Source organism: Mycteria americana, chromosome 13 (assembly GCF_035582795.1).
Source record: "Mycteria americana isolate JAX WOST 10 ecotype Jacksonville Zoo and Gardens chromosome 13, USCA_MyAme_1.0, whole genome shotgun sequence".
Lineage (NCBI taxonomy): Eukaryota > Metazoa > Chordata > Aves > Ciconiiformes > Ciconiidae > Mycteria > Mycteria americana.
The window spans coordinates 3518121-3545808 of NC_134377.1; the positions used below are offsets into that span (position 1 = coordinate 3518121).

Genomic DNA, 27688 nt, shown 5'->3' on the forward strand with positions numbered 1-27688 from the left:
CCAATCAACGCTCAGGTACAGCAGCCCAGCCAATCGATAGCCGGGTAGATGGAGCCCCGCCAATCAGCACGGCCCTGCCGGGGCTGGCTGGGGGCTCGGAGCCGCTGCGCCCCGGTGCATGCTGGGACGGGGGAGCCTGCCGCGGGCGGGGCGGCGGGGCCGGGGGTTGCGGCGGCGGGGACGCGGGGACCCGGCAGCCCCGAGCAGCCCCGCCCTGCTCCCGCGGGGAGAAGGAGCCGCTGGGCTCGGGGCCGACACGATCCCGGTCGTCTGCCACCGGCCCGGGCTGGGGGACGGGGACGGGGACAGGGACGGGGGTGCCGGGCGGTGCCCCGTGGGGTCCCCCCCGCCCCGTGGCCCCCCGGACCCCGTCCCCCGTCCCCGTGCCCTGCCCCGGCCCCCGTGCTGTCCCCTGTCCCCTCCCCGGCCCCGCATCTCTCCGCCCCACGTCCCCGCTCCCCGTCCCGTCCCCGGTCCCCGTGCCCTGCCCTCGCTCCCGCCACCGTAGCCCCGCCCCAGCCCCTGTCGCAGCCCCGCCCACCCCGGCATAGCCCCGCCCACCCCCGCCGTAGCCCCGCCCCGTCTCGCCCCGGAAGCGCTCCCCCGCTCGGCGCTCACTTCCGCTGGGCCGGTGGCAGCGGGCGGCGGCAGCAGCAGGTACGGGCCGGGCCGGCGGCTGCTCCGGGCGGCCCCGCCGCAGGGTCCCGCCGCACAGCCCTGCCCCACAGCCCTGTCCCCCTGCCCTGCCCGGCGGCGGGCGCTGCTAGCGGGCTGCGGCCGTGCGCGCCCCAGGCCGTGTGTCCCCCCCCCCGCCGGCGGGCTTCGCTTGGCTCCGGCCCGGCCGCCCCCTGCCCCGGGCTGGTGTTCCCCTTCCTGCCCCCCGGCCCGGCCCGGCCTCCCCGCCTCGCCCCCTGCCCGGGCGGGCAGCACACGGGCCACCCTCCAGCCAGGAGCCCGGCTCCGGCCCCTCCCGGCCCCCGGCCCGGCCCGCATCCCGCCCCGCGGTGCCGCCGCGGGCCCAGCCCGGCTGTGCGGGGACCCCCCTGCAGCTCCCAGGGGACCGCGTCCTCGCCGGCAGCCCGAGCCGCTGCCGGGCGTCGCGCCTGCCGGGCAGAGCTGCTGGACGCTGCGGCAGCGGCCCGGGGCCCGGGGCTCGGGGCATCCGCCTTCGCCTTGACCACAGCAGGTACGGCCGGAGCGGCCCTGCGGCACGGCTGAGCTTGGAGCCGCCCGGCTCTGGGGCGGGAGGTGACAGGACTCGAGAGCCAAAGGGCGCGCGGAGCTCGCCGGGGCACCGGACCCGGCCCGGGGGCTGGGGGTGCCTGGGGAAAAGGGGAACCTGCTCCCCTGCCCGCCGCTGCCCTTGGGTGGAGGAGGAAATGCTTCCTGGGCCGGGGACGCGGCGTGGCTCTGGGGACAGAGCCGTCGGTGCCCGCTTCGCAGGGTCACGGGGGCCCGGCCTCCGCGCGGGCAGCGCCGTGGCTGGGAGCACGGTGAGGCACCGTGCAGATCCACGGGAAGAGATCGGTGCCGGGCTCTGCTGAGACACGGAATAAGCTGGGAACTGGGCATGGATCAGACGAGGAGGTACCCAGTCTGATATCCTGTGCTCGCTGTCTCCTCCATGGAGGTTCTGGGGGAAATAACCCCCCAGACTTCATAAAAAGGAGTCCGTGAAGCAGCCGAAAGGAGATGCGTTACAGGAGTCTGTTCTCATCCTCCGCAGGTGCTTTACGTCGTGCGGCGTTTGCCAGCGGTACACAGCTTGTCGGGGACACCACCCCCTGCGGCAGCGGGGGCTCACGCAGGGTTTTGCTGTCCGCTCTCTCTCGAGGCGTGGGATGCTGAAGGGGTGCCTCGGATAAGCAGTGGGTTCAGTCTGGTTTTCTGTCCCCAGGCCTGGCCGTGGGATCCTGGGCTGCTTCCCGTGCCGCTCAGGCTGCCGGGCTGAACAGACTCGACGCTTTGGGACCCCGAGGGGCTTTCCGGAGGTGTCGGTCCTTACTCAGATCAAGCCAGGCTGGGAGCTCCGCGGTGGCGGCGGGAGGTGTCTGGCCTCAGAGCCCTGCGGGGCCCGGCTTTCCCGGGAGAAGAACAACCCCTCTGCGGAGGGAAGCTGTCGGCGGGGCTGACGCCACAGGACAAAGCTTGTCTGTGCGTCCTGATGCCTCCGGAACAAGGTCCTCGGCGTCTCTGAGGGCGCTTAGCTGGTGTTTCGGGAGGGACACCGGAGGTGTTATCCCCGCTCGAGGTGATCTCTGGGCTTCTGCTGCTTGAAGTCCCCCCCGGCTCTCCAGAGCACGATGCTTTGGGCCTCGTGGTGTTGGGATCCCCGCGTGCCGCTTTGCCCGGCAGCGTGTGGTGCAGGGGACACCGCGGGACTTTCCTTTTTCTGTTTGTGGGCTTTGTTCCCCAGTTACTGGTTGATGGGCTGTATCGGCTGTGGCTCGTTATTAACGTGTACAGCCACGCTCGTGGCCCTTCTGCCATCTGCGTTCACTAAGGGCCAGATGCCGGTGCTTCGGGGCTTCGCTCGGGCGGCAGCTCAGCCACGATTTTGGGCACCTTGCTAACGCCGCGGTAGGTTTGGCAGGGCTTTGACCCGTGAGTTGTTAAAAGGGGCACCTTAACCTGTTGGTTGATGGGAGGCGGACCCGCTTGCGGAGCACGGGGGTTGGCCGGTAGCAGGTTTGCGAGGGGACGCGCTGGCTACCAGCCCGCTGGGTTCACAGACTGTCGTCTGCGCTCGGCGCTGCTGTTGATCGGTGGCTCCTCTCGTTATAGAAGGCGCGGGATAATTTGTGGCACTCGCTGGCTGCGGGCAGTTCCTTTGGGGGGGGACACCGGGGGATATTTTTACAACTTAGGTGGGAGCCACGGGGTCTTGCTGACCCTCAGGGTTCGGCAGTGCCCGTGCCGTGCTGTGGCAATGCGGGCGGGCTGTTTCGCGGCAGAGCACAGCCCAGCTGATGGATGGGACGGTCCTGGGCCCTTCGGGGGGATGTGAAGGTTTGAGCCGAACTTGAGACGCGACAGCAGGCTCACAGCCCCGCGTTGCTGCGTGCTACAGGGCTGGGCGTGAGCTAAGGCTGGCTTAGGCCAGTCCTTAGGAAAAATATCTTTTGCTCTAAGGAGCGTGCGTGGGGCTCGTGGGGCTTTGTGCCGGCTGTGGGGAGAGGCGTGGGGCAGAGATTGGGTCGAGCACGGGGATGGGAGCTGTGCCCATGGCTGCGTGCTGTCTGCAGGACAGGATACACCACATAACCCAATTTTTTCCCCTCTTTATTCACTCCATTGAAGTTCAGCACGAGGCTCTTTAGCTGCTGGCTCTCCTATCCTCAGCCGCTCGTTTTCTTCCAGGCTTGGGTTTTTATCTTCCCCGCTGGCGTCCGCCTGGTCCGGGGGGTTAGTTCACAGGCGAGGCTCCTTCCCGCACCAGGGCACGCAGTGCTGCTCGGAGGTGTGAGGAGCCGTCACCGCCTCGTGCCCGCCTGGCCTTTTGCACTGGCTTGAAGTTGCTCCATATCAACGGGGAATAGTTGCATGAAGTCCCCATGGCTTCAGTTACCCGTCTCAGTATTTAGGATTTTTTTTTTTTTAGTCTGCCTTAATTTTCTTTAATTGTGCCAACTTTGGGTTTTACCGATCCACCTCAAGCGCTTCGTTTGCAGCTGCGAGAGGGCGCGTTACTTGCTCGTAGGAGTTTTCTTTCCCTGCTAACCTTCAGCTGACCCTCTGTTTTCTAGATGAGCTGTTTCCTAGAAGCTTGCCCTTTGAGTTCCTGCTCCTCTTTGCCTTTCCCTCCGCTTTAGGTGCCAATGTATACCCCCTGACACGCAGGGGGCATGTGTTTGTGCGGGGCTGGAGCGGATGCAGCTCCCTGCGTTTGCTTCCTTCCTTCCCTTCCCGCCTGCCTCGTCAGACCCTCCTGAAGACACCCGGCAGGCTGGGTAGATCAGAACTTACTGTCAGCCAGTAAACTCCCATCCTGGGCCGTCATGGAGTCCGTAGAAAGATTGACGGAGCTACGGCAAGCCCTCTTGCTGTAATAACCAGGGACCCGGGGCGTCTTGGGCAGGGTTTAAATGCTCGTGTGGTGCTTGGATGACTCGTTCCTCTGGAAGAGCGGCAGCGGCGCTTCCCCCGTATTCCTTCTTGGGTAATGGGTCTCTTGCTAGAAGCTGCAGAACTCCTGTCAGCAGCATCTCAGCCTCCAAGGACGGAGGAATTGGCCTAAAACAGGGTGGTAAAAGCAGCTGGGGGTCGCTAACGAGTTTTCTTCTTCCACTCGCCGTAAGAGGAAACGAGTGGCACCAGCAACGGCTTATTTGGCATCGGCGTCGTCCCCGGGAACGACGCTGGCAGCGCCTGCCTCGGCGAGAAGCACCGTGCCGTGTTTGTTGCTGTATCTCAGGTTTGGGAGCATCTTATTCACCCGGGACAGCCGAATTCGGGAGCCTGCTGGCATGGCAGCTGGGAGGAGGGGGATGGCTGAGCTCTGCCGCGTTCCCGACCCAAGGGCCTGAGATTGAGGAGGGGTCTTGTGCCGTGCCTGTGCGGGTGCGTCACCCAGCAGCTCTGCAATGCAGGTCCCGGGAGGAACACGCTGTCCCGCGTTCAGCCGTGTGAGCTTGGCTGCAGGAGTGCCGGGCTCTCCTTCAGCCTCAAAGGGCTTCATGAGCAGCAGAAAATCAGATGCTCCAAACCACGGTGGTGCTTCCAGCTGGGCCACGGGCTCCTTGGTGCTGCATCGCAGGAGCAAAATAACCTTGCTAAAGCTGCGTCCATCGAGGAAGGTGTCTGTAGCAGCGCCTAGCAGGACCCTTCTGCTGCGTGTTGCGTGAACATGGACGATGTTTTCCACCCCGAGGCAGGTGGAAGGGGAGTGTGGGAGGTAGAGCGGCGTGGCCAGTGTCATGCCGGGGGTCTCGGGAGAGCAGCATTGCTCTGGGGCTCCTGAATTTAGTCGTCCCGGGTGAATAAGATGAGAGGTAAAATGCTTCGGTGAGCCCCTTTCCTCCCGGCGGCTGGCGCGGCGCTGAGCTCCCTGCATCTCCGTATTGCTGACCCTGGCCGCCGTGGCCTGCGAGGTGGGAGGTACAGGAGGGATTGATAACTCGTGCTCTGGTTTCGCCGTTGGTGGGGGCTTCGGAGAGGAGGTCTTCCACCGCCCCTTGGCTGCGGGGACCACCCGAGGGCAGGGGACGGATGGTGCGGGAGCCCTCGTGCCCTGGGATGGTAGATCCAGGGTCGCAGGGAGGGTGTGGGTTTGTGCCGCTGCAAAGGCTCATCCTCAAAATGGACCTGAGGAGCCCAAACCAGGTGTGGGTGAGCTCTGGGTGCTCCCCTCCAACACCCAGCTGCCGTTTCGCTACCAGATCCTTACAAACGCTTTCAACCTTCTCCCCTTGAATCCAGTTTGCAAGACCGGCTTAAAATAAGTTTGGCAAGAAGACAGGGTAAAACTCGAGCTGCCACAAGGTCAGGGGCTTTCTGTCTTCCTTGTTTTGTTGCTGCAAATCTTGCATCCAGTCCCACCTCGCTTTTTCTGAGTGCTGGTGCTGCTCCCGGCTGTCGGGAGCTGCTGATCTGCTCAGCCCCTCGCTGGGAGATCAGTGAGTGCCGGGACATTTTTCCTGGGAAAATGTCATTTTTCCTGAGTGCCTGGGAAGCAGCTCGGTGGGAATTGCTGGAGCAGGGGGAGCAAACACCCGTACTCGGCTCCCGGCTCCGTGCCACGCAGCGAGCGCTTGCTGCCGTCTCCCTCCCTGCCTCCCTCCCTCCCACCACCCGTTTTTGCTGCCCGGGTGGAGGGTGTTTAGCAAGGGCAGAGTATTTGCAACTCGCCATAATGACCCTAATCAATCAGATCTGTCCAAATGAGGTGATCGAGGCTGTTGGCTCTGCTTCTGACACCCTCCCCACTTCTGTGTGCCAGAAATCTGGCTTATTTACTGTTGGGCTCCAGCTCGGGAGAGGGGACTCTGCCCCATCCGTCCCTTTGTCCAGTTCAAGCTGGACAAAGACGTGTGTAGAAAGAGATGGCGTAACGCAAGAGCTGCTTTGCAGTCCCTGAACCGTTTCCTTTGCCCTCCTTAGAACCGGAGCCAGGCAGCAGCGTTGGACCCTGCCCAAGGGCTGAGCTCGGGGGACTTCACCTTCAGCAGGGCTGTGCCAGCGCCGGTCGCGTCCCAGGGCTGGCAGGCAGCCCTGCCTCGTCGCCCTTGGTTAGCCTGGGGGGGACACAGACGGTGCAGGGTGCTGAGCACCCAGCTTTGGCGGGTGTTTGGAGCCTTGCTCGGCCTCTCGTCACCCTGCTCGAGGCGCTGGGTTGCTTCAAGTCTGGTCCTGCCGCTGCGGAGGTTGAGGTGTTGGTGTGGGGAGCGAGGGGTGCGCCTTAATTCTCGAGCTCAGGCTGAAGGAGGAAGCGGCGGTTTGCTTTTTGGAGGCTTCTGTCGGCACTGCAGGGCTTAAAGGAGTGGGGGAGACGGGTGGCCGTCTCTGTCTCTGAAATTAGTGGGGTTTTGGATGGCTAAAACACACGCTGCGGTACCCGGGGGCTCTGGGAAACTGGGAAGCCGCAGGAAAGCAGCAGGCGTGATTCATGTCTCCGAGCCGGCTGCAGAAATTCCCCGGTAGGCTTCAAGTTTGCTTTCCAGGCACTTCTGCAGAGCAGGGCTGACTGCGAGCCAGGTCGGTGAAATCGGAGGGACTGCAGTAAATCCTCCTTCCTCTCTCTCTTGCAGGACGGGATCTGCAGTGAGGCGCAGAGAGCTGCTGCGGCGCAGCCTGGGAGCTCCCGCTGTTTGCTAGAGAGCCGTCGGCCTAGGGGGGGAAAAGGCTCTGAATAAATCCCAGGTAACTGAGGCAGGGAGAAGTGTTGTGTCTTACCCGAGGCTGCCCGGGCAGCGGCCTGCTCACGGGGCAGCCTCGGCAGGGCTGGGGTAGCACGGTGACGGACTTGCCCCCTCTGTACCAGCATCGGGACCGCGCTGCTAACGCCCACAGCAAGCCCCGCACCGATGCAAGCTCTTTCCCTCTTACTGCTCGCCAAGCCGGCTCTGGCTGTGTGCTCTGCCCGGTGGGCTTGGCCCCCAGATTTTATCCAGATTTTCTTTTAATCCCTGTTGGGGATCCCTATCCAGCTTGGACGGGGAACAGAGGACACGGTTCCTCTGGCCGCATCTTGTGTGCTCGCAGGGGATTGCTGCATTTGGCTTTCAGGATGCTCATTTACATTTTAAAACCATTTGCAAGCTCTTTTTTTTTTTTTTTTTTTTACTTGGCTTTGCTTTCCGTGCTCCTGCCCCTCCGGAACAGCAAGGCCACTGCGGGCTTTCAAGGACGATCCTCTGGTTTCTTTGCTGTTGAAGGAAAGATGGGTGAAACAGCCGTAAAAGACAAATCCCCGCTGACCTTTAAGAAGGGCTATCTGCTGCCTGCACGTCGGGCTTCCGCAGCCTGCCAAGCCGTAAATCTGCCCTAAACTGCCTGAATTATATAATATAGCCCCAAGTGCTGGGCGGAAACCTCGCGCCCTTTGAATTTAAAGCAACACTGCTGGAGCAGGGAGGGTTTCTGGAAGAGGCTGCTTTTGATCTTGCTGGCGTGTTCGGTCGGGCGCTGGCAGACTCGTGCCCCCCTCGGCTGCGCTGTCCCCTCGCTCCAGCGTTGGTCTGAGCCTCGGGTTTTGCTCGGTTCCTCTTCCCATCCCAGAGCTGTTCCCTGTGTAGGTGTGAGGGAGGGCTGGGGGTGAATTTTGCCTAGAAAAGTGTTTCTCAGATGAGGAGACACAAACCCAGGGGAGATCACTGAGCCCTTGCGGCGGGGACGAGGGCTGCCCAGCTCCGCGTGGGGTGGGGTGAGCAAAGTGGCTGCTGGTGAGAGAAGCAGGTCGGGGCTGGAGACTGAGTAGGGGTGAACACTGGCGTCTTCAGTGACTCCTTTCCTCCTCCTTCTCCTCCTACACATCCTCGTTAGTGAACCAGCTGATTCCCCACTCATCAGCAGAGCCCGTGGTGCGCCGGCGTGGCTGCGAGGCACTCGCCCTCCCCAGGGGAACGGGCTCCTCTGGCAGCCGTGGGAGCCGAGGGCTTCTCCAGGCACTTCATCTTTTTGTGGCTCTTCCCATGAGATCCCAAGCTCTTTCTTTCCTCTGTTTTTTCCTTCCCGGAGCATTCTGTAGCAACCTCAGCAAGGAAACTATCAACCCTCAACCACTCTGGTCTGCCTCTCCTCCCAGGGACGTGCTGCTAGCTGGAGACCACCATGACGGACTCAAAGTACTTCACCACCACGAAGAAAGGTAAGAGAGGCAGCAGGAGGGTCGCACGTTTTTTTCCCAAAATAATCAGGCTTTTCTTGCAGCTGTATAAGCCAGGTGGGGAGGGCTGTCCCTGGCAGAGGTGCCAGCTCGTGTGGGAACGCCCTGAGCCCACGCGGGATGCTGTGGCTGACTCCCTGCTCCTCGCTCCGACGCAGCCGGGGTGGCTCCTGGGCTGCCATGGGGTCAGAGCACTTGGTCACCAGCCCCCTGAACCCAGACAAGGCTGTTGGCCGCTGGCTTGTCGGCTTCAGCGGCGCAGGAGTGGCTGCGGGATATGGGCCCCCCTGAGCTCCCCTGGGCTGGGACAGAAGCGCTTGGCATGACTTAAGCACTTTCCAGGCCAAGGAACTGATGTGGAGGAAAGCCATGTGGCGTCTTCCTCTTCAGTCTGCCTGCCCGGGAGTGAATAAAAAGCTCAGTGTGGCTTCACGATGGCCGGAGACGATGCCCTTCAGCTGGGTCCGGAGCCACTGGTTGCCCCCAGCAAGGCGCTGGGCTGGGGGATTGCTGCTACACGCAGAGCAGGCTTTGGGAGCCACCATCCCTTGCACGGGCTTGAGGAGCAGTTCCCAAAACCCGCCTGCGTTCTCTGCTGCGGGTGCCTGCCATCATCCGGGCTGCGGTGGGCTCCCCAAGGATGTTGGTGGGCTCCCAACAGCCTTATGCAGGGCTGAGGCTTCACTGTGTGCTGTGATAACTGCCCCATAGCCAAAAATACCTGCCGAATAAACCCCGTGTCCTGTGCTTGAGGTGTGGGGTGCTTGTGCTCATCACTTTTGCAGCATCTCCCATCCCTAAAGCCCTCTGGGGCTCTCATGGGGCTGGAGAAGCTGCAGGGACGCACCAGGATGCTCGTCTCTGTTTCTGCAGATGAGAGCTGAGCCCCTAGAGCAGCCCCGGCCCTCGGCACGACATTTGGGAAGTTAAATCGCCCTTTCCAGCTCCGAGCACCCGGGGTGGCAAAGGAGCCCTGGCACGCAGCGGGTGGGAGCTGTGCCCACCCTCCCCTGGGAGCAGCACCCAGCAGAGGAGTGGGTGCCCTAACCACTGAGCTCCCCCTTTTCCCCTTCCTTCAGGGGAGATATTTGAGCTGAAAGCCGAGCTGAACAGCGACAAGAAGGAGAAGAAGAAGGAGGCCGTGAAGAAGGTGATAGCGTCCATGACTGTCGGCAAAGATGTCAGGTGCGTGGCGGTGCTGTGCCAGGGATGCCTGGGCCAAACCGCACCAGGAGGGTGTCCGCACGGCTTGTGGGCTCCTCTTTTCCCCCGTTGCCTCTTAGGGGTTTTCGTGCTGGTTTTTGTCTCGGGCGAGGACTGAGCGAACTCCTGGCCACAGCTAGACCTCCTGCTACGGGAGGAAAATGTTCGTGTAAGCGTGGCCATCTGGCAGGCGGGGGCTTGCCTGGCTTTGGTAGTAATCTGGCTAAAAGAGGATTGGTCTGGCCGCCAGATAAGTTTGTTGGGATTATTGCCGCTTCCTTCAAGTGTTACTAAAAACAAGCAGAAACCCCCTCTGAGCCTTTATGGCAGAGGGTCAGTGTCTCTGCTTCGGTGTCGATACGCCTTTTGCAGCCACTCCAGTCCAAAAGGTCGGGCAGCTGCTTTTCCCTCTCCTCCTTGATCCGTCGGACTGAGCAGTACGTGGTCCCTCCACCTCCTCCTCCCCACGCGGACCCGTCCCCGCACACCCTTGGCATTACACGCAACGTCAGTGCTTTGCTTTTCGTGGTGCATTTGAGAGTAGGTGGAAGAAACCCGTGGCATGAGCTCTGTATTTGGAAAACCCGTGCGTCCCCAGCTCCCAGGGCACCCGCAGCAGCAGGTAATGCTCTGTCTTGGGGCCGCCGTGGAGAAGATGACGCAGGACATGGCAGGGACTTTCATGAGGCTGGTCAGCGCTCTCAGCAGAAGCCGCATTGATTGGAAAGGAAATATCGGTTGTGGCAGCCCATTTTTGTTGGTGTGTGCGTATTTTAGGCTGCAAGAAAGCAGCTTGCTGAAGTTCACCCCTCCCTGGGAGGTGCCAGGAGAGCCTGGTTTAGCCTGGGCTGAGAGCAGCTGAGGCGCGTGCCAGCTCTGCCGGCAGCAGAGAGAACTAGCGAGAGTTCTCTCGGCGAGAGAACTAGCCAAGTGCGGTACCCCGGGCTTAGGGGGACCTGGGTTCGATCCTGTAAGCGATGGCTGGGCTTGCGGTGGCAGAGAAGCTTCTAGGAGCCACGGGACATCTGTCGGGCTGGGATAACTCCTGCGTTAGCCCTCTGATTTTGATTGCCTCTCCTGAGGTGGTTTAATAGTCTGCTTGGGCTGTCTGTATCTTTAATAGCCTAATTGGTCTGTCTGTGTAGTCTGTGGTGAAACAGCGTCTCTGGCACCCCGCGGCTCTAGGGCGTTTGGGAAGGGGAAGCCCCCAGCTCCGTGCAGGCAGCTTGGCAGCTCCGCTCCGTCCTAGCAGAGCATTGTTCCGCTGCAGGGCTCGCCCGGGGGAGCGGGGCTGTTCCTTACGCCCAGCCCTGGGTGTTCACTTCTCTAACGTGATGTTTCTAGTGGAGGACGCGGGGCTCAGCAGTTTGCAGCAGGGCAGGTTTGACGTCCGCAAAAGCAGAGGGGGGTTTTGGTAGGGCTGCGCGGGAGGCGAGGGGGGAACAGCTTGTCTCCCGCGTCCTCTCGCAGGCACTGGAGGCTTTCGCACCGTGCCGTGATGGCTGGGTGGTGTTGCACCTTCTCCCAGGGCAGTGGACACCGACTGGAACTGGGATACAGCAGAGCCGTGTGGGAGAGCTCAATTTCAGTCCGTTAGGGGCTGTTTTGAGCTGCTCTTGATACAGATCTGTAAAGAAAACCCACTGGGGATGGGTGATTTAGCCACATCTGCTGCAGGGTGGGCTCGGGTCATGGGAGAGCCTGGGGTCTTGTGGCATCAGGAGTGGGTTGAGCCACGGGAAGGGGATGGCCACGCGCCTGGGGGTGCGTGGGGTCCCATAGGCAGTGGCGTCTCCTTTCCCCGGCTCAGCAGCGTGGCCGTGTCCTGCCTTACGGAGGTGCTTTGTGTTTCAGCGCTCTCTTCCCGGACGTGGTGAACTGCATGCAGACAGACAACCTGGAGCTGAAGAAGCTGGTCTACCTCTACCTGATGAACTACGCCAAGAGCCAGCCGGACATGGCCATCATGGCAGTCAACACCTTTGTGAAGGTGAGAGGAGAGGGCTGTGTGCCTGAGGGCTGCACGCTGCAGCGGGTCGGTTCAGCCCACTACGTGCATCCCTGCTTTCATGTGAGGCCACCGCACTAAGCTGCTATGTACCCCGCTCCAAAGAAGGGAGCGTGGGCAGGTTTCCAAACCCTCTCTCCTAGGGAGTAGGGGCTCCCCTAGCTCTAGATAACTGAGCGAATTTGTCCAGTAATGCAGAAGAAAAACATTTTCTTGGCAGCTGTACTGTGCCACTTGCTCTGTCAGTGGCAGCTTCGGTTGTGGGCAGCTCCCGTGATCGAACTGCCGTCATGTGAGCTTACACACTGAAGTCTCTGCAGCTGAGAAAGCCCTCGTGATCTTCCAGTTGGAGTTGGGAACTGAAGAGCACGTTTGGTAGGAGCCAAGATATTGCCAAATCACTTTGTGAAAAGGCTTGGTGGGCATTAGGGGGCGTTTTGGCTTTTTAGGAGAAAAAAAAAACAAAACAAAACAAAAAAAACCCCAAAACCAAAAAAAAACCCAAACCAAAAAAAGCCCCAAACCAATAAACCCGATAGATGCATTTCCCAGGTCAGGTGGCTGTTCTGCAGGGCGGCAGCTGATTTCAGATACTTGGTGTAAGTGATGAAGACATCACATTCCTGGAGGTGTGTTTGGAGTGATGGTGTTAAAACTCTGTGGGTGACAGATTGCAGAACAAGAGATCAAACCTCTCTCTTGGGTGACTTATTCTTTAGAGCCGAGTGTTAAAACCTCTAGACTTCAGGTACCCAAATGCAAACGGAGGTCCCGAAGCCACCACTGATGCCTGTGATTCAAGGAGAAGAGCCCCTGGAAATCTGACCTCCCTCTCTTCCCCACAGGACTGTGAGGACCCAAACCCTCTGATCCGGGCTCTGGCTGTGCGGACCATGGGCTGCATCCGTGTGGACAAGATAACGGAGTATCTCTGTGAGCCCCTGCGGAAGTGCCTGAAGGACGAGGACCCTTATGTGCGCAAGACAGCAGCCGTCTGCGTGGCGAAGCTCCACGACATCAATGCCCAGCTGGTGGAGGACCAGGGCTTCCTGGACACCCTTAAGGACCTCATCTCAGACTCCAACCCCATGGTGATTACTTTTTGCCTTCCATCCTCTCTTCTCTTCATTCGAACGGCAGTAAATGCTCTCCTTTCATCTCTACGTGCTGACTCCTTTCCTCCCATGCTCCCCTTCACTCTCTCTTTGGTGCTTAACAGACAATTTTTGGGGACAGCTGTTTCTGAGGGTTGCAGGCTCTGTTCCTTGTCCTGTAACCCTGTCTTCCTGGGTGGAAGGTTTCTCCGATTCCTTGGCAGTGCGTTATTAGTCTGTTCCCGGTGGGGAGGAGGCTGCCCTGGCCAGCTCGGCGCAGGGGATGGTGGCAGAGGGGAGCTGATGCTTGGCTTTGGTACCACGTAGCTGGCGGCTTTTGCCTCTGGTGAGGGTTTCCTAGCAGTGGGCTTTGTCTCCCTGCCTTTCCCCAGGCGTGAGAAACTGTAAAGCCTGCTTTCCCCAGGGTTTCTCTTCCCCCAGCCTTTGCTGCTCTTCAGATCTTGCCACAGGCGCAGCAGCGAGGCCGGGAGCTGCCGCCGAAAGTGACGGGGCTCCAGAGAGCAGCCCGACTGCCCGGGGAAGGGGAGCGAGAGCGGGCTCCTCTGCGCCGGGCACAGGGCCAAGGCTGACTCCGGCTGAACATGTGCGAACCGTTGGAGATGCGGCGTGGGTGGTGGGACCGTGCTGGCGGTGATTGCTCATCTCCTGAGGATCAGCTGGTGGGGAGGAGAAGCTGGTGCCCAGATGTTGCTGGGATGCGAGGTGCCGATACAGAGGATGTAGCTCATCCGCTTGCACCAGCTTTACCCCAGGCTGTTGAACCACATTTGGTGTCACCTAACGCTTGCTGTCACCTAACACGTGCCCTGTCCCCTCTGGCAGGTAGTGGCTAATGCAGTAGCGGCGCTCTCGGAAATAGCGGAGTCTCACCCGAGCAGTAACCTCCTGGACCTCAACCCCCAGTCCATCAACAAGCTGCTCACGGCCTTGAACGAGTGCACCGAGTGGGGCCAGATCTTCATCCTGGACTGCCTGGCAAACTACATGCCCAAGGATGACCGGGAAGCCCAGAGGTGAGGGAGGCTCTGGGCGCTGCTGGGGCAGCGATGGCTTCAGGGCACCACGGACCGGCCGGAGCGGGGCTGGAAAGGGGAGGGGGACAGGCGGGTATCGACACTGCCTGTTCTCCAGATATCTTCATCCTCCTGACCCTTGGCATCCCGCTTGCAGGAGGTAGGACAGCCGGCATCTGCCAGGCTCCGTGCCTTGGGCACAGCCACCTGGGGACTGCCGTGGTCCCACAGTGAGCCCTGTCCCCTTGCTGGCACAGGGATTGTGCTGCTCGAGCTGCTTCAAAATGTGGCCTTACTGTGCAGCAGGGGAGGACGGGCACTAGGGAGCTCGGAAAGGGGGTCACTGCAATAGGGTTTTGTAAGGCTGGGAAATAACCATCATTGGGGCATTTAAGAGCCAGTTCAGCATCTCTTGGGAAGGTCTTAAGTGCTGCTCAGCTGCCCTGCTGCAAGCTCTGCCAGTGCCTTGCTCTTCTTCGTCGGTACTGGCAGCAATGTTCAAGCAGGCAGGCGGACTGTGATCGTTTTCTTTCCCTTCTCCTTCCCCCTCACCCCTGACACCTCCAGCATTTGCGAGCGGGTGACGCCCCGGCTGTCCCACGCCAACTCGGCGGTGGTGCTCTCGGCGGTGAAGGTGCTGATGAAGTTCATGGAGATGCTGTCGAAGGACCTGGATTATTATGGCACGCTGCTAAAGAAGCTGGCCCCGCCGCTGGTCACCCTGCTCTCCGCAGAGCCCGAGCTGCAGTACGTGGCTCTCCGCAACATCAACCTCATCGTGCAGAAGAGGTGGGTGCCCCGGCGCGGCAACAGGGACAGCCTGGCTTGGGCTTTCCCTCTTCTCTACGGGCGCTGCTTCCCAATGCTTCAAACCCTCTGACGGCAGCGGTGTCAGGGCTTTGCCGACACAACCCGTTGCATGAGGTTTTTTTTCTTCTCTAGTATTTAAAATCCAAGGGCTGGGCACAGAGGATGATGAGAGTTAATGGGTGGGGAGCTAAGCTGGGATCTCCAGGAGGGGGAGATTTTAATTTATTTATTTGGGGGAGCAAAGGATGGAAAGGCAAAAAGCTGAGACTTTGGTTTAGTCATTTAATGTCTAGTGAGGAATTTTTGTGAGATCGGCTTGTTTCTATGTAGTTGTCCTCTTTGATTAAGTGCTGAGAGTCCTTTTGTTCCTTTGCTGATCTAAAATTGCTGGTGGGCAGGAGGTGTCCGAGGCCCCACACATGTGCCCCGAGCAGAACTGGCCAGCTGGAGAGCCACGCTCCGCAGCGACAGCCGCAGTCAGATGATTTGTTGTCCTACCAGTTATCGCCGTGGTTGTCTATTAAAAATAGCAGCAACTTCTGGGAGAAGTGGAAAGCAATTAGTGTCCCTGGGAGCGGGAACGTGGAAGGCAGGTTGGCTCCTTGGAGCTGGACCTGGCCTGTCCCTTCCCCAGCTTAGAGAGAGGATGATCTGGTGGGAAAGGTCCGGCCTAGCCCTGGGGTCTGGGCTTGCATCCCTGCTCCCGCAAGACGTCCCTTCCAACCTTGGCAAGACAAACGTCCCCTGTTGCCTTGCGTCTGGTCTTTGTTTGCGGCAAGGTTGTGCTCTGTCCCCTGCACGCCATCAAAGGAGAGCCAAGGGACAGAGTCCTGGGGGGATAATCAGGGTATCTTGGATTTCTTGGCATTGAGAGGGCCCCCAAAACCTTGTGCTTGTGGCTGAGGAGCCTCATCCTCCTGGCCCAGAGCTGCTCGCTCTCCAGCTCTGGGTTTCCCCGGCTTGTGTCCTCAAGCCTTCACCATCCCAGCTCCAGCCTCAGGCAGGGAGCGATGATTCACGCTTGTAGCTGGCTAATGGGGTAGTGAATTTGCATGGACTGCAGGGTCAGGTGAATGAACCCCCATCCGTCTCCTGACCGGCGTGCAGCTTTCTGGGGAGGACAACTCCCTTTCTGCACTGCTTTGCCTGCTGGTCGCTGCCTGCGTCAGAGCCTGGAGGTGGGAGCAGAGCTCAGATCTTGCTTCTGAGGGAAAAGGCCTCAGAATCATCTAGACTAGAGGAATCGTCTGGTAGCAGTATTGGGTGTCTGGAAAGCTCTGGAGAAAACCATGGTTTCTGGAAGATTTTTGATGTCTCTCTTTTGTGGTCAAAGCAAAGGAGCGTGTGTCTCCTTTAATCGCTGCCTCTCGTCGTCCTCCAGGCCCGAGATCCTGAAACACGAGATGAAGGTGTTCTTTGTGAAGTACAACGACCCCATCTACGTCAAACTGGAGAAGCTGGACATCATGATCCGCCTGGCTTCCCAGGCCAACATTGCTCAGGTCGGGTTCTGCCTGACCGTGCTGGGTGGGCACCAAGGGGGGTGTGCAGGGGGCTGCAGTCCCGCGGGGAGGGGATTCACCCGAGAAATCCGAGGCCCAGCTTTGCAGGATGCGGACGGGAGCAGCTGTACCACCCGGTCTGCTTCTGCTGGGTCACCGCCCTGCTTTTCTGGTGGCTCTTCTTGCAGCTGAGCTCTCACTGTCTTGTCCCCTCCGGCAGGTGCTGGCAGAGCTGAAGGAGTACGCCACGGAGGTGGACGTGGACTTCGTAAGGAAGGCGGTTCGAGCCATCGGCCGCTGTGCCATCAAGGTGGAGGTGAGAGCTGGGTCGCTTCGGGTCCCGATGGCAGCTGTGGTTAGGCGAGGCATCGCTCTCCAGCGTGCGTTGGATGAGCTGGAGGTCATCCCACCCCAGGAGTTAGCGCTGCCCCGACAAGCTAGAACCTTCGTGGGCCTGGGGAGGAGCCCCAGGAGTTCCACGGGGCCCGTACGGGGGTAAGGAGGCTATTTCATCCCCTTACCCTTCGCTGCTGGAGCTGTTTTAGGATCCCTGCCCGCCCCGTGCTCTGTTGCAGACCCAGCTGCCTGCAGCTGTGCCTGCTGTGTTAATGCAGCGGGCGATACGAGTGGCTTGTTCGGGGAGGGCTGGGAGGGAGCTAACCCCTTACCGAGGCGCCCGGAGGCTTTGCTTCCCCTCGGGGGTAATTTGACGAAGGGGATTATTAGAAACCTTGCTGTGGCTCTGCGTGGCCCAGGTACGGGCAGGCTCGCAGGCAAGGCCGTGTAGCTTTCGGGCAGCTGACGTTGCACCGGGTTTACTGCAGAGCATCCTCAATCACATGAGGCAAACGGCTCGACACCAGCGAGCCGGGCACTGGTGAGAGGCAGGAGGAGATGTGCTGGAGCTGGCTCCGACTTCGCCTCCCACCGGGAGCTGAGCCGGCCTGGCTCTGCCGTTAGAGCGATCCCTCCCCTCCGCGGCGAAGCCAGCCTCTCCCGGGGGATTTATTGCCATGACACTAGCTGGTTTTCCCTGGTAACGCTGAGCTGCGTGGCTGTGCGGATCCAAACTAAGGCAAGGTGCAAGATACCGCTGCCCCGGCAAGCCGAGGTCTGGGCTCGCTGCTGCGCTCCTGCACCCAGTGGCCTGAAATACATTCTGTGGGAGCAGGGGGCAAGCGGGGGGGGGGGAGAGGAGGCTCTGGGAGCGCGCAAGGGGGATGAGGAGGAGCCAGGCCTGGATTAAAGGGGCAGGAAGGGGAGACCACGCTTGTGCATCCCCTGTTCTGGTCTGGGTTGGGTTTGGGGGAGGTACGGAGGGGATAAGGGAGGGGGCGTGGGAAGGGCAGCGGAGGCTTTGGATGGGGCTGTAAGAGCATGGCTGCTGACTGACCGAGTCCCCCCGGCAGCAATCGGCCGAGCGCTGTGTCAGCACCCTGCTCGACCTCATCCAGACCAAAGTCAACTACGTGGTGCAGGAGGCCATTGTCGTCATCAAGGACATCTTCCGCAAGTACCCCAACAAGTGCGTGGCGGTGGATGTTCCCGGTCCTAGACGGGCTCTTTCTGCCCCTCTGTGCTTGGGGGGGGCCTACAAAGAGCCAGGCATGGGTGAGGGACGGGCTGCTGCTCCCTCCCGGTGGGACGGTCGGTGCGAAGGCACCTGGAGCCTCCCTGCAGTGAAGGTGGCTTTGGGTTTTTGCTGCTCGGGGTTGTGATCACCGGTCAGTGCGGCCCCAGGAGTTCAGCTGGGGGCAGGAAAGCCACCCCCAGCCCTGGGGACATCCGCAGTCCCAGCTCCAGAGACCCAAAGGGACAGAGCTGTCAGAGATTTTGAGGTCCCTCGTGTCAGCGTGAACAGTCTCTGGCTCTTAGTTCAGCGCTCCTGATGCTGGAGCGAGGGTGGTAGGAGGAGAGGGGAGCGTTCCAGCTGAGCCAGGATGAATGGGCAACTGGGTGATCAGGAAGTCGTGTACTAATAGTGGTAATAAATACTAATGAACTGAATTAGTAACGGACTAACCTGCACGAATAGCCAGTGACTCGGGGCTGCTGCAGAGAGGACAGAGACCAGATGAGCGGGGCTGAGAAGGTAACTCAGCAGCGGGGCTGGTGAGCAGGGGAACACGCTCTGGGGCCGGTGTGGGATCGGCATGGGCAGTGTCACGCTGTGCCGCAGCCCTGGGGAGAGGGGACAGCCCCAGGCAGGTGGCAGGGGCTCTTGCCGGTGCCCTCAGCAATGTCCTGGTTCTGCTGAGGGTGATGGGACGTGGCTTGGGGTTAGAGAGGAGCTGGGACTCGGGTTTCTTGCTTTCTGCGAACGCGTGTCCTCTCCTCGGAAGGTACGAGAGCGTGATCGCCACTCTCTGTGAGAACCTCGACTCCCTGGATGAGCCCGAGGCCCGGGCTGCCATGATCTGGATCGTGGGAGAGTACGCCGAGCGGATCGACAACGCCGACGAGCTGCTGGAGAGCTTCCTGGAGGGCTTCCACGATGAGAGCACCCAGGTGTGGTGGCACGGGGGCACAGCCCCCCATGCGATGAGGGGGTCTGGCTGCCAGCAGGACCAGCTGGTTGAGGGGTGACACTGTGACAAAGCTTGTGCTAATCAGAGTGTAATGAAGCGATTTGCTCTAGCAGGGTCGTGAAGGTGCTTTCCTTGCAGATTTTTGGGGCAGTGGTGTCCCACAGCGGCTTTGGGTGTAGAACGTGGCCCATGAAGTGCCACCACGGTGGTGTCCCGAGCACCTTCCCTCTGTAATAGTTGGGAAGGACCAACTGGTTATTCTGTGTGACAGTATCAGCCCTTTGGAGGTGGAAAATGGAGTCAGACGGCTGAAACGAGCAGAGGGACCTGCCTGCCCCTTCTGCCAGGGCAGCTGAGGCCAGTGGTTTTGCCTGTGGAAATTTTGGGGGGTTTCCCTCTATGGAAACTTCCTACAACCCCCGGTGCAAAACACCATGAAACTAAGACACAGCGAACAGGGGAAAGTCTATAAATGCGTAACAGCAAAGCCAGCGATCCTGGCCGCCCTGTCTCAGGTCTGAAGGGACCGTCAGAGGTGAATCACTGCTGCTTATCCTTGTAAAAGTCAGAGAAAGCTCTGGCCTTCGCCCTTGTGGGACTGTGTAACCCGGTCCCGAGATCTTGCCCAGTAACCTCTGTGTCAACCTGTGGCTCTGACGGGCTGAGGGTGTGGTAATTGGCTTGAAACCTGGCTGGGAGCCACGCAGGGTGCCCTGACACTTGTCACCGCCTCTTAAGCGCTCACCGGGTGTTTGGTCCCTTGAAAGGCAAGTTGGGGTTACGTCCTGGCAGCACATAAGGGAAAAATTCACGTGTTCTCGCACAAAAATGGTGTGAGCTGCCTGTCTGTCTCTCCCTAAGCCTGTTTGTCTGCCCGCAGGTTCAGCTGCAGCTGCTGACGGCCATCGTGAAGCTGTTTCTGAAGAAGCCCACCGAGACGCAGGAGCTGGTGCAGCAGGTGCTGAGCCTGGCCACGCAGGTGGGTAACGGCTCCCGCGCGAGGGACGAGCTTCCCGTGGGTTTCACCATCCCCCCCAAGGCAGCGGGAATGGCTTGGTAATGCAGCGCCCGGGACAGGAAGCAGATAATTGGAGCTTAATTCTGGAAAAGCTGACAGTTAAAGTCCTGGAGAGTGAGGAGACAGTCTCCCGTAGCACAGCAGGTCTCTTGTGCTGTTTCCCTGCTAAGGCTGGTGTAGCAGAGCAGTGTAGCCTCTGTACACCAGAGGTGTGACATAAATAGCTTTAACTTTTATCCCCGTGATCCCTCTAATGCTACAGCAAGACTTAGATGGGGCCAAGGTGCTCTGAGTTGCTCTGTAGTAGCCGCAGCTTCCCCTGCCCCATGGCTTCGGCCCTAACCCCTGTGCTTCCCCAAGGACTCCGACAACCCCGACCTGCGGGACCGCGGCTACATCTACTGGCGCCTGCTCTCCACCGACCCCGTGGCTGCCAAGGAGGTGGTGCTGGCGGAGAAACCCCTCATCTCCGAAGAGACGGATCTGATCGAGCCGACGCTCCTGGACGAGCTGATCTGCTACATCGGGACGCTGGCCTCCGTCTATCACAAACCTCCCAGCGCCTTCGTGGAGGGGAGCAGAGGGGTCGTGCACAAGAGCTTGCCCCCGCGAACGGGCTCGTGAGTATCTCCGCTTCCCTGGGGTGACTCCCCGCTCCACGCAGGGAATTCCAGGGCTGCATCCGTGCGATGCGCAGGCCGGATGCCGAGCCAAGCGGCTGCGGGGCTGCCGCGGCCGCGCACAGCACTGTGCGGAGCTGGCTGTGTCCGTTGTGCTGGGAGCTGAGCTGAGGCCCCCTTCCCAAGGGGAGGTTCCCCTGTAGGAGCAGGGCTGTATGGATTCAATAGGATCCTTACAAGGCTGAAGGAGTCATCTCAGACCTAAGTGGAAGGTGATCTCGACGAGAATGTGTTGAAGTGATGGGAGCCATGCTGGGACAGGGGGTCTCTTTGAACGCTCGCTGCAAAGCCCAGCTGGGTGACCCCCAGCCCTCGTGTCTCCAGCGGGACCTGTCGGCTCCGCCGGAGCTCCTCAGCGTCTCTCCCTCACCCTTCCTTTAGGAGCGAGAGTGCCGAGAGCCCCGACGCAGCCCCCTCGGGGGTGCAGGCGGTGGAGCAGCCAGCCGTCATCCCCACTCAGGGCGACCTGCTGGGTGACCTGCTGAACCTGGACCTGGGCCCCCCGGTGAGCGGGCCTCCCATCGCCACCTCCTCCGTGCAGATGGGCGCCGTGGACCTCCTCGGAGGTGGCTTGGACAGCCTGGTACGTCACAGCCCTGCGTGCTCCTTCCCCGACGCCCGGCTGCCCTGGCAGCATCGGGCTCGATGCTGGCTCCTGTCTGGAGCTCCCGCGGATGGGATGGGCTTGTCCACCCGGAGACACCTGGGCTAGTACTTTCCTTCTACAGCTGGGGAAGACGGAGGGGTGCTGCACCCTAATTTATCTTGTCCTCATCAGATGGCTGGAGTGGGGCAGGGGGTTAGTGCTCCTGAGTGCCTTTTCTCTCGATACGTGAGCTCTGTGTAGATGCTCCCGCTGTCCGTGCTGTGCTGCAGGGGTGAATCCTCTTCCTAGGTCCCCCTCTGAACCCCAGTTAAGCCCCAGAGACACCCGTTAAACCACCCTGTGGGGTCGGGACGTGCCCGCTCCCAGCCCGTGGGGTGCTTTAATGGGTATATCCCGCACCGGGAGATCTGGAGGTGACAGCTTGAGCTCCTGGGAATGCAAACCAAGCAGCGGTTTGACCACAGGGTGGGTGAGGAGGGATGGAAACCTCTGCCTGGTTGGGGCTGTCTGCCCTGTGGGTGCTGGTGGTGATCCGGGCTTCCCAAAGGAAAAGAGTTTGGAGTTTTCTCCACTGCCTGTAAAAGCCAGCAGAGATCCCCGAGGGGAGGCAGCATCGCTGTCTCTTCGCCTGCTGCCTCTCCGGGTCCGTAATCCCCCAAATGCCGCCCTGGCTCTTTGTGGGCTTGCAGGGTTTGGTAACGGGCCAGTGCTGAGTGCAGGGACGAGAGACCCCAGTCACGCTCTGTCCCCGGGCTCCAGAGCAGTCACGGACAGACAGATGGACGGGTTGGCAGTGTGGCAGGACTAACCTCTCTTCCCTCCTCCCCTTCTCTTGTCTCTCTGTTTTTGTCTCCTCTCTTCTGGCTTGTCTCTGCATGTGGCTGGCTCTTCTCTCCGCCTTGCCTGCTTCTGCTTGGAGATGGGGGACGAGTCGGAAGGGGTATGGATCCGCCCTTGCCTTAGCCCTCTAGACCACGCGTAGCCCCAGCGCCCGTGCCCGCCCCCAGCTGCCCCCGCTCCCCTCGCACGGCCTGAGCCCTCGCGTTCAGTGTCCCAGTGACGCCGCGCTTCCCTCTGGGGACAGCCAGGCCCCCAACAGCTCCCGGCACGCCAGCTCTGGGACCGCTGGAGCGTCCCTACCGACTCTGGGCCCTCGCTAGCCCACGCTGATGCTTTTGGAGAGTCCCTTGGTAGGGCATTTTGTGGGACCCCCGTGCCCTCGGCGCGCTGGCCCCTGCCACTGCTGATGCCCCTTTCTTGTCTCTTGCAGCTGCGAAGCGATGTGGGAGGCAGCCCTGCTGTGAGTGTGCCCTCGTGCCTGAACCCCTCTCTGGCCCTCTGCCTCCTCCTCCTCCTCCTCCTCCTCTCCCTCGCCCCGCAGTGCCCCCCGTAACCCGCTCCCTTGTCCCCCACAGATGGGTGGCGGCAGCAGCTTCGCACCCGTGCCCAGCACCGCGATGCCCGCGAACCTGGGGGCACCCCTCGGCAGCGGCCTGGGAGACCTCTTCGACCTCACCGGTGGGGTGGGGACCCTCTCGGGATCCTACGTGGCACCCAAAACGGTGAGTGGGACAGCCGAGCCCCCGCCGCCGGCTGCTGGCGAAGCTCAGGGCTGCGGCGTTAAGGGGGACGGAGACCCCCCCCATGCCCACTCCACGCTGCAGGGCCTCCCGGGGGGAGGTGGAAGATGAACCCCCTTTTCCTGGCATGGCAGCAAGCCGATCGAGGGTGGTGGTCTGCAGATGGAGAGGACGTCACGGTGCTTGACCGGGCGTGGGGATGCAGGGCAGGGGCGGTCTGCGTGTTCCCCCAGGTGGCCTGGAGCCCTAAGCAAAGGGAAGAGCAGGGATCTGGCTCTGATTTTGGGGCTGTGCTGTTTCCCCGTGTGTGGGGTGAGGTTTGGAGGACTCTGCAGCGGCATCCTGGAACTGCGCCTGTGCCGGCTGTGTGTCGGTAGCCGTGAAATGCTCCTGGTTTTACAAACACCCTGGGCAGCTCTGGCAGGCTGGAGAGCGCTGAAGGGTTCGCTTTGGATAAAACCCCAAGGGTTTCTTGTCTCCTTAACCCAGGTCTGGCTCCCTGCCATGAAAGCCAAGGGGCTGGAGATCTCCGGCACCTTCAGCCGGCAGGTGGGCTCCATCTCCATGGACCTCATGCTAACGAACAAGGCCCTGCAGGTCATGTCCGACTTCGCCATCCAGTTCAACCGCAACAGGTGAGGTCCCTCCTGGGCCGCGTCAGCGGCGACCGGTGAAGGTGCTGCGTGACGCCTCCGAGCTGGAGCGGTTGCGTGCGAAGGGTGGGGGGAAGGGGCCGTGAAATGGCTGCAAGGGCTGGGAACAGCCTCGCGTGATGACCCTTCTCTCTCTGATGGCTGTGGTGGTGATGATCGTCAAACCAAAGCCTCTAAGAAGTTGACTGAGGAGGCCGTTCCTCTGGGGTCTGACCACTGTCCTGTTATTTGTCCTCCTGGTGAACCGATGCTTCCGTTTCCCTCAGAGGGACACAACAAGGGGTGGCCCTGAGAGAATGGGGCAGGAACGCTAAAAACGGGTGTTAGTCTGTGTAGGAGGAAGGGGTGAGATGTTGGGGCTACCTGTTACTGCCCCAGGGCGGGCAGGGCAGCCTGGTCCTGGTCCTGGGCTGTGCGGGGGCAGCAAGATGAGCTGGAGCGTTCTGGGGTCCGGGTGGAGGAAGGCAGGGAGCCCCGAGGTTGGCCCGGAGCGGACGGCCAGTGCCTTCTGCCTTCAGCCGCCGCCCCCCGCCCTGACCCCCTGCCCTCCTTGGGTCTCCCCCCAGCTTCGGCCTGGCCCCGGCAGCTCCTCTCCAGGTCCACGCGCCCCTCGCCCCCAACCAGTCCGTGGAGATCTCCCTTCCGCTGAACACCGTTGGCTCTGTCATGAAGATGGACCCCCTGAACAACCTCCAGGTGGGGAATGCCCCGGGGTCTCCGCTCCCGGGGAGCTGGGCATGGGGCAGGGGGTGCCCCAGGGCGAGTGTGCTCCCTCAGGAGGGAGCCGGAGGGAGGTGGGACAGCAGGAACCGGGCGAGAAGTGGTGCTCAGCTCATCATCTCTCTGCTGTCGGGGCTCAGCCTGACTCTGGTTTGACATCCAGCTCCACGCAGGCCGCTTCCTGCGCGGGGGAAGATCCTCGCTGACGGCGGCGGAGCCGAGCCTTGGCTGGGCGTCTGCTCGCAGTGTCCCAGGGCGGGGGGAGAACGTGGAGCTGTACGTCCCGGGAGGGAGCGGGGAGAGCACGCTAAGGGGGTGCGGCCCCGGCAGCTCCCCCATTCCCTGTACACCGGGGACGGCGGCACGCCTGGGAGCACGCTGGCGTGCGGGGCGTGGGTGCTGGCCTCTCCAGCTCCTTCAGGCAGCTGCCAGTCTCTTGCCTGTGATGCTTGCCGGATGACGCCCGGCTCAAGAGGGATCGGTGGTGTTCGGGGGGATGGGGTGGGATGCTGGGTTTGGGAACCGCTCGCCTGCTGTAGGTCGGAGGAGGTGTTGACGTCCCCATGTCCTTCTGTCCCAGGTCGCGGTGAAAAACAACATCGACGTCTTCTACTTCAGCACCCTGTACCCGCTGCACATCCTCTTCGTGGAGGACGGGAAGATGGGTGAGTTGGAGCACGGGTGGCTGTGGCTCCTGCAAGGTGCGCTTCTGCCACCGTCTGTAGGTGCCATCCCGGCCCCTGACATCCTCTCGGCCGTGTTCCCCGCCCTGGGGATGGAGCCGTGGGGAGCCAGGTGCCCCTGGCAGTCTGGAGCAGGCAGGGACGCTGCCATGCCAGCGTGACCAGGCTGTGGCTACCTGAGATGGCCTGAGCCACCTTCTAACTCCTCACTGCCAGGGAGAGCTCTCGCTTCACTCGCTGCTTATTTTGCCTTCCCTGGCACTCACCAGCCTCTTCCCGAGCCAGCGTAGCTTGCTAACCCCCCACAGCGGGTAGCTTTCCTGCGGCTGGGCGAGGCTGGTCTTGGGAAGCTGTTGGAGGGGGGGTGGCAGTGTGGTGGCCCTTCAGCCGCCAGCGATGTGGCAGCGTGGCCCCTGTACCGCCTTTGGGAGGTGGAGGGGGTTCGGTCCTGCGGCTTCACTGTGTTGGTTTCCTTCCTCGCTGCAGAGCGGCAGATGTTCCTGGCCACTTGGAAGGACATTCCCAACGAGAATGAGGCCCAGTTCCAGATCAAGGACTGTCCTCTCAACGCAGGTGGGTCCAAACCCTTCAGAAGGACCCAGCTCAGCTCGTGGCTGGCCGCTGGTGACCAGCTCGTCCCAGTTATCCCAGCCCAGGCTGCGGGGAGACAGGAGCTCTTTCCCCCTGTGCCCACCCTGTATCTCCAGGAAGGAGCTGCTGCTTTGCTTGACTCAGAAATGCTCTGCTCGGTGGGGGTGGCCCTGCTGCCGGGGACAGTTGCTGTGCCCACCCTGGCATCAGTCTCGGTGCAGCAAGAAGCTGAACTGGATCACGCAGAGCCCCGACGCCGCCCAGCCTCGCAGCAGCCTCTCCTGGCCACCCCACGGGCAGGGCAGCGGTCCCGTGCTCGCGGGCAGAGCAGGCAGCCGTGGGCAGGAGCTGGGCCAGGCTCCCTGGCACCTCCTCGCTCCCCCAGCTCCTTCCCTGGAGACCTGGCGCCGGGCAGGACGTGCAAACCCCGGGCAGGGACAGCCCGGTCCTTTCAGTCCCGCTGGCAGCGGCGACCTGACCTTTGTGGAGCGAAGTGGGGCGGCTCCGCTCGTGAATTGAGCTCTGGGCTGTTGCCTGCCCTCCCCGGGGAGGACCGGGAGCCTGCTTGAATAGAGCCCTTCTCCTCGCTGCGTGGGGACGGCGGGTTTCGGATGTGCTGCGTCGCGGGCTGGGGAGAGGGAGGGGAGGAGGAGATGGGGCAGGAGCAGGTCCAAAGGGAGCTGATGTTCAGCCGGGTGCCCTGCCCCCAGCAGCCCCGCAGCAGCTCTCTCCTCCCGCGCAGATGCTGTTAGCAACAAGCTCCAAGGCAGCAACATCTTCACCATCGCCAAGAGGAACGTGGAGGGCCAGGACATGCTCTACCAGTCCCTGAAGCTCACCAACGGCATCTGGGTGCTGGCAGAGCTCCGGATCCAGCCCGGCAATCCCAGCTTCACGGTACGCCCCTTCCCCTGCCTGCCTCCAAACCAGCCCCGAGGTGGCTCCAAGCCGAGGCTGCTGCCCACCCTGCCGCCCACCCTGCCTTCCCCGCTCTCTGCTCGGAGCTTGGGTCGGGCCGGACGGTCCTGCGGCACGTCTGCAGTGGCGGGACCCCCCCGCCTGCCGTCGGCGCCAGCTCCGTCCCCCGTGCCACTCCTGGCGTCCCTCTCACGGGGGGCGGGCGAGACGCGGTCTGTGCCGGCTGGCTGGGCTCTGCAGCAGCTCCTGTCCCCGCTGAGCTGCCCTCCCAGCACCGGGGAGGCACCGCGGTGGCAGCGAAAGGAAGGAGAGAGGTCCCAGCCCACGACACATCTCTGTTAAAATAAAAACCCCATCCCCTTCCTGGGGCATCTCTGGCTCTGCCCGTGTGCTGGGCAGCCCGACTGCAGCTGCAAACAGCCTGGGAGCAGAGGTCTGTCCTCGTGTTGGGCGTGAGCCGTCCCCGCGTCCCACTTTCCCTGGCCCACCCCCTTCCCCACCTTCCTCGCAGCCTGTTTTCTTTGGGTTGGGACGAGCTGTGTCTCCTTGACTCACCTCTCTGTGTATCTCCGTACCTGCTGCCTGCCTGCCCTCGCCGGCCTGCCCGCTGTTGCAGGATTTGGAGGTTAGCAGACTGGTTTTTACCCCGGCTTTGGGCTGTTTCTGGCTGCTGCCTGGTTATTTCTCCCCTGATGTTTTTACCTGCCTGCCAGCTGCCCTGCCAGCCCTGCGTGTCTCTTGGTGCCTCTTGCCTCTCCCTCCCGGCAGGGCTGGCGCGAGGCCGGTGCCAAGAGCGGAGCTTCGTCGGAGGTGAACGTTTCGGAGGGTCAGGGCCTTCCCACCACCCTCCTGGGTTCACTTGGGATGAGGATAGCTGCACATCCTTATCCCGGAGGATTCCCTGCTCGGCACCCCTGTGCTGAACTCTCCCCGCTCGCCTGCGGGCTGAGGAGCTAATTGATTTCAGAGTCGTTTAATATTTAATCTTTGAGTAAATAACCGAAGGGGGCTCGTACCGCTTAGGAGAGGAAGATGCTTTGGGGGGAACGGTTCGCCCTCGAGCTACAGGCAGCGACTCAAACCCCAAGAGACGAAGCGCGTGTGTGCCTCTGCCTGCCCCGCTGCCTGCACTGCATGTGGCTGGCTGCTCCTCAAATGGGCGGGGGGAGCACCCGCAGCCCGGGGAGGGCGTTTAGGGGGCTCAGTGCCTTTTGATATCTTCTTTGATCCAGCCGAAATAAGGAGCTGGGGCCACCCCGTGCCCCGCGGGGGGGGGATGCCGCAGCATGCAGGGCTTTGTGCTTTGGGGCTGGTGGCTCTCGGGCATGGGGCGAGGGGCCGTGACCCCCTCTCCTCCTCTCTCCCTGCAGTTGTCCCTGAAATGCCGAGCGCCGGAGGTGTCCCAGTACGTCTACCAAGCCTACGAAACCATCCTGAAGAACTAAGGTGCTGCCGCAGCCCATCCTCCTCCTCTCCTCCCTGTCCCGCCCGAGGAAGCGGGGCCGGACCCGTGTGCATGTCTCCCCTCCTTCCTGCCAAGGAACCAGCCCCTGGGAATCTCCCTCCGGCCCCGGGGCCCTGCAGACGGAGCCGTGCTCCCATCTCCGCTGGGGCTGGGGCGGGCGGAGGAGGGCAGGGGCCTCCTGCCCCGTCCCTGCATCCCTGTAGCAATCTGTGTGTGAGTAGCGCAGTGTCCTCCCTGCTGATGTGGCCCCCTCAAGAGCCCTGTTTCACCC

General features: G+C 61.6%; 1 protein-coding gene and 1 non-coding gene across 8 annotated transcripts; both read left to right on the forward strand.

Moving 5' to 3' along the window:
• The first annotated feature begins 567 nt into the window (after positions 1-567).
• Positions 568-27688, forward strand: AP1B1 (adaptor related protein complex 1 subunit beta 1). 7 transcript variants are annotated; one of them, XM_075516034.1, is made up of 24 exons: positions 568-657; positions 6747-6858; positions 8176-8305; positions 9403-9508; positions 11381-11516; positions 12380-12625; positions 13472-13662; positions 14230-14451; positions 15854-15974; positions 16195-16290; positions 17384-17499; positions 18317-18482; positions 19383-19481; positions 19881-20140; positions 20582-20783; positions 21727-21747; positions 22078-22107; positions 22223-22369; positions 22877-23022; positions 23607-23736; positions 24341-24425; positions 24930-25016; positions 25777-25931; positions 27323-27688. In XM_075516034.1, exons 3-24 carry the CDS (start codon positions 8269-8271, stop codon positions 27395-27397), a joined length of 2874 nt encoding a protein of 957 aa, XP_075372149.1. In that variant the 5' UTR covers positions 568-657; positions 6747-6858; positions 8176-8268; the 3' UTR covers positions 27398-27688. The 7 variants fall into 7 exon arrangements, with proteins under 7 accessions (XP_075372149.1, XP_075372153.1, XP_075372152.1 ...); XM_075516038.1 differs by having other exon boundaries at positions 8186-8305; XM_075516037.1 differs by having other exon boundaries at positions 8243-8305.
• Positions 23140-23244, forward strand: LOC142416757 (small nucleolar RNA SNORD125). The gene has a single exon (XR_012777816.1). It is a non-coding gene; the product is annotated as a small nucleolar RNA SNORD125 (small nucleolar RNA).